Source organism: Hibiscus syriacus, unplaced genomic scaffold (assembly GCF_006381635.1).
Source record: "Hibiscus syriacus cultivar Baekdansim isolate YM2019G1 unplaced genomic scaffold, ASM638163v2 tig00110332_pilon, whole genome shotgun sequence".
Lineage (NCBI taxonomy): Eukaryota > Viridiplantae > Streptophyta > Magnoliopsida > Malvales > Malvaceae > Hibiscus > Hibiscus syriacus.
The window spans coordinates 7,692,374-7,697,328 of NW_024062688.1; the positions used below are offsets into that span (position 1 = coordinate 7,692,374).

The following is a 4,955-nucleotide window of genomic DNA, read 5'->3' on the forward strand; positions in this document are numbered from 1 at the left end:
ATTGTGGTTTCTCTCGTTGCCATCAATCAAGATTCCTTACTTTGTTCTCTTTGTCTCTTTCATGGCCTGTAGAAACACAGGTCGGTAAGCTCTTGCATTTGCTCGTAGTTGTATGCATATGTATGTTTTTATGTCAAAGTTGTATTGATTTTTCCTCATCTTTTTTTAATCTTCTACTTCTTTGTCCTTTGTGCGTTAATGATGCTGTTATAGTTCAAAGTTAGGTTTTTGGAAAGGAAATAAATGAGGGACCTTGTGCATTTAAGCATCTGTCTTGAAGAATTCTAGTGTAGTTGAGCTACAATCCTTTTTAAGGTTTAATACGTTTTCTAGTAATTGGAATCTGGGGTGTCATTGGAAATTTCATCTTCAAATTTTATTGGTTTATTTTGTTCTTTCTTTCGAATTCATGGTGTTGGATTGTGCCACTTGAGTTTAGCATATCATTTCAGTTTTGATCTGCAGCTAAATTCTGTTCACTTGCAGGAAACTCAGGCTGAAGATTGAGGCATAATTATCATGGATTTTGAGTTTGGGAAGTCCTTGGATACTTCAAAGGTTTGTTTAACTTTCAAAACTCATATATCCGACCGTTCGATGTTATTGATCATTACGATTTTGATTTATAGGAATAGGTAGATTTCGATTCCGTGGTAAAAAGATTTATGCAGTTATCCATTGAATTACATGGTATTGTTTTCGGTTAATTAGCCAACTTCAAGGAGAATTGCTTACTCTGGAATTTTGTTTTGTTGCAGAAGGATTCTTGGAAGACCGCATTGCTTTTAGCATACCAAAGCCTTGGTGTAGTCTACGGGGACCTGAGCACATCTCCTCTTTACGTCTACAAGAGCACATTTGCTGAAGACATTCAACATTCAGAGACAAATGAAGAGATTTATGGTGTTCTATCCTTTGTCTTTTGGACTCTTACTTTAGTCCCCTTATTCAAGTATGTTTTTGTGGTTCTTCGAGCAGATGACAACGGAGAGGGTAAGCATTTAAACAATTTTGTCTTCCATATTGTTTAGCCATTCAATCGAAGCGTTTTATTCATAGTTTTGATTCTTTGCAGGAGGTACTTTTGCATTATATTCTCTGATATGCCGCCATGCAAAAATTAGTCTTCTGCCCAACAGACAGGTCGCTGATGAAGCACTCTCTACGTATAAACTCGGGCACCATCCCGAGAAAAAGATTAGCTCAGGAGTAAAACAATACCTTGAGAAGCATAAAGTCTTGCACACAGCTTTACTAATCTTGGTTCTCCTCGGTACTTGTACGGTAATCGGAGATGGAGTTCTCACTCCAGCAATTTCTGGTAAACCACTTAGCAGTCAGTTGCTTAAATTTGAGACTGATTTTTCTTAGTCACCGACTAATTAATATAATCTTATATTGTAGTTTTCTCTGCTGTTTCTGGCCTTGAGTTATCCATGTCCAAGGAACATCACCAGTGTAAGATCCTAAACTTGCTATACTCGGTTATTTTATTTGTAGCAATACTCGGTTTAGACATATGCATAGTTTATTCCTATCTTTGCTCTAATGTACTACCCTTCATCTGAAATTCTTGGCCTCATTTACAGATGCAGTTATTCCAATCACTTGCTTCATTTTGGTGTGTCTTTTTGCACTTCAACACTATGGCACGCATCGCGTTGGATTTTTCTTTGCTCCAATTGTATTAACGTGGCTACTATGCATAAGTTCCCTTGGGTTATTTAATATAATCCACTGGAACCCGCACGTCTATCAAGCTCTTTCTCCATATTACATGTTCAAGTTCTTGAAGAAGACTAGGAAAGGTGGGTGGATGTCTTTGGGAGGCATACTGCTCTGCATAACAGGTGCGTTTGGAACATACATACATGTGACAAATTTTCATGTTGCATTGCGACTTTTGGGCCATTTCACAGCTTTTAGGTTCAATATAGTCTCCTTACTCAAAATAATCCATGTTTGGTGCATAAGTTAACTTTTGCCCGTGTTTAAGGTCAATTCATGGTCATGATAAGTTGATATCTTGATGTTCGTTGATCTAGTATTTTTTGCAAAGTGGGGTAACCTTTCGAAAATGATCAAAGAGTTAACCTGCTACCGAATATCCAGTCTTGGTACTTTGATCTGGCTGAGTGTAAATCAAAAGTTTTACTCACATTATGCCAAAGGAAGGATTCCTGTCATTTTGAGCAGAACATTTGGCATGGTTTAATTTTCCATGTCCAAAGTACTAGCCGCAGTACTTCAGATTATAAGAAATCTGTATTCTATCCGTTTATGTCGTCTTCAAGCTAAATCGTTAGTAGACTATCTGAAAGTCTCTCCAAAACTCGCTGTATACGAATAACTACCATCATTACCTTGAATTTGATTCTTTGTGAAAACTGACAAACCAACAAATGCCATCCATGCAGGATCCGAGGCGATGTTTGCTGATCTTGGTCACTTCTCTTATTCTGCAATTCAGGCAACTAACATAAGTCCTCTTCTGAGTTTTCATTTGATGATGATATCTATTCACATGAGTTCAAAACTAGCTACTAAAATGAAATTTAACTGTCTTGCTGCAGACTGCTTTTACCTTTCTGGTTTATCCAACTCTTATACTGGCATACATGGGCCAAGCTGCGTACTTGTCTCAACATCATCATACGAGTTACCAAATCAGCTACTATGTCTCGGTTCCAGGTATACCTCATCTGTTCTTAATACCAATAAAACTTGGTAGGAAGCTGACTGATTAAAATAAGGACATGTAAAAGAAAAAAGTGCAAATGATGAACGCACTGTGCATGTCTCTATCCAGCCTGAAAGGAAACGCAAGATCACTGTAGGGTACATTACATATCTAAATTCATGGTTATATACAAATAAACTTGATTTCTCATTTGTTTTGTTTTGTTTATGTGTACTGTACAGAAAGTGTGAGATGGCCTGTGCTCATAATAGCAATTCTCGCTTCGGTTGTGGGAAGCCAAGCAATCATTAGTGGAACATTCTCAATAATCAATCAGAGCCAGTCACTTAGTTGTTTCCCTAGAGTGAAGGTCATTCACACTTCTGATAAGATACATGGCCAGATTTATATCCCTGAAATCAACTGGGTGCTCATGATCCTCTGCATTGCTGTGACTATTGGATTTAGAGATACAAAACACATGGGGAATGCATCAGGTAAGATTGATTACCTCGTAAGTCGTAAGTGAACCTATACTGGAAATAACATTAAGGAAGGACATTTTATGTTAGAAATAACCGAAAGCTCGATGCGTTAGAATTGTGTTATTCATTTCAGGATTGGCAGTGATGACTGTGATGCTGGTGACGACGTGCCTCACTTCTCTGGTTATTATCCTCTGTTGGCACAAGCCCCCAATTGTAGCTCTTTTGTTTCTTCTTTTCTTTGGTTCCATCGAGTTGCTTTACTTCTCGGCTTCGCTCACCAAGTTCACTGAAGGGGCTTGGCTCCCTATTCTTTTGGCCCTTTTCCTCATGACAATCATGTTTGTATGGCATTATGCCACCATCAAGAAATATGAATTTGATCTCCACAATAAGGTATCACTAGAATGGCTATTAGAACTGGGTCCAAGCTTAGGAATTGCTCGAGTACCGGGTATCGGCTTAGTTTTTACCGACCTCACCTCTGGAATCCCGGCTAACTTCTCTCGTTTTGTCACTAACCTTCCTGCCTTCCATTGTGTTCTTGTCTTTGTGTGTGTAAAATCAGTACCTGTCCCTTTTGTGCCCCCTGCTGAGCGTTATCTCGTGGGCCGTGTAGGTCCTTCTGCTCATCGGTCATATAGGTGCATTGTTCGTTATGGTTACCGAGACGTGCATCAGGATGTCGATTCTTTCGAATCAGAACTAATATCCAAACTGGCTGATTTCATTCAGTATGATTGGCATCTAAGCCATAACAGTCCCCGTGCCGCCGAGGCTGATGTTGTCGTCCACTCAAACGAATCAACAAGTGAAAGTAGATTAACCGTAATAGGGACGATTGCATTCTCTGGCACACCAGCTTACGAGATTGAGGAAAGCATGCAACCAGCAAGTGTATCTGTTGGATTCTCAACCGTAGAGAGTGCCACGGATGTCATTGAAATGGAGCCTGTGCGTGTCGTCGAAAGAAGAGTTAGATTCGCCTTCGACAATGACTCCGAATCCGATGTCCGGACCGACACAGAGTTGCAGTTTCGAGAAGAGATACAAGATCTGATAGGAGCCCAAGAAGCCGGGACTGCATTCATACTAGGCCATTCGCATGTTCGAGCAAAGCAAGGATCATCGGTTTTGAGGAGACTGGCCATCAATTTCGGGTACAATTTCTTGAGAAGGAACTGCCGTGGACCAGACGTGGCACTCAAGGTTCCACCAGTATCTTTACTAGAGGTCGGCATGGTTTATGTGGTGTAAGCAAGTCTATGATGTAAGTAGTTTTTGTAGCCTTGTACGCAACACTCAAAACACCATTCAATTACCCTTTACCACAAGTGGTGTCTGATTAATCTACAATCCATGCCTGTTGTTGGCCATGGAATTTTTATTAAGATATTTCTGCTTTGTTAATATATGCTTGTGAAAGGGCCACGTATTGAACCTCTAGCCACCAAATTCACCAGGTGACTATGATTCTATATGTATAAAAGGCAAGCTTGGTTAGCCTCGTGGAGGAGGCCATTGCCAAAAACAAAGCAAGCATGGGATTAAGGGCTCTTCCATTGTCACCTTCACAAAGCATTATACCTAAGCAACATATTGTCAGCCAAAGGTTAAGAAGCAAGAGTTCCCCAACATTGTATTGGGTTTGGATAGAAAGGAAGAAGATACCGGTGGCATGGCCGTGGAAGGAGCAAGCAGTAGCGGAATTATCAGCATCGGAAAACAGGGTTTTGCACCTCAAGCAACGCTTCCTCCATTAGTGATTAGTTGTTTGAGCTGAATCTGAA

The 4,955-nt window shown here is 40.1% G+C and overlaps 1 protein-coding gene across 2 annotated transcripts; it reads left to right on the forward strand.

Annotated features, from left to right (window-relative positions):
* On the forward strand, positions 1-4,539 carry LOC120119663 (potassium transporter 2-like). 2 transcript variants are annotated; one of them, XM_039139467.1, is made up of 10 exons: positions 1-80; positions 453-558; positions 759-993; positions 1,076-1,321; positions 1,405-1,458; positions 1,590-1,850; positions 2,418-2,470; positions 2,574-2,691; positions 2,911-3,177; positions 3,299-4,539. In XM_039139467.1, the coding sequence occupies exons 2-10, from the start codon at positions 520-522 to the stop codon at positions 4,420-4,422; spliced, it is 2,397 nt and encodes a 798-aa protein (XP_038995398.1). In that variant the 5' UTR covers positions 1-80; positions 453-519; the 3' UTR covers positions 4,423-4,539. The 2 variants fall into 2 exon arrangements, with proteins under 2 accessions (XP_038995398.1, XP_038995399.1); XM_039139468.1 differs by having other exon boundaries at positions 2,923-3,177.
* Positions 4,540-4,955: the final 416 nt, after the last annotated feature.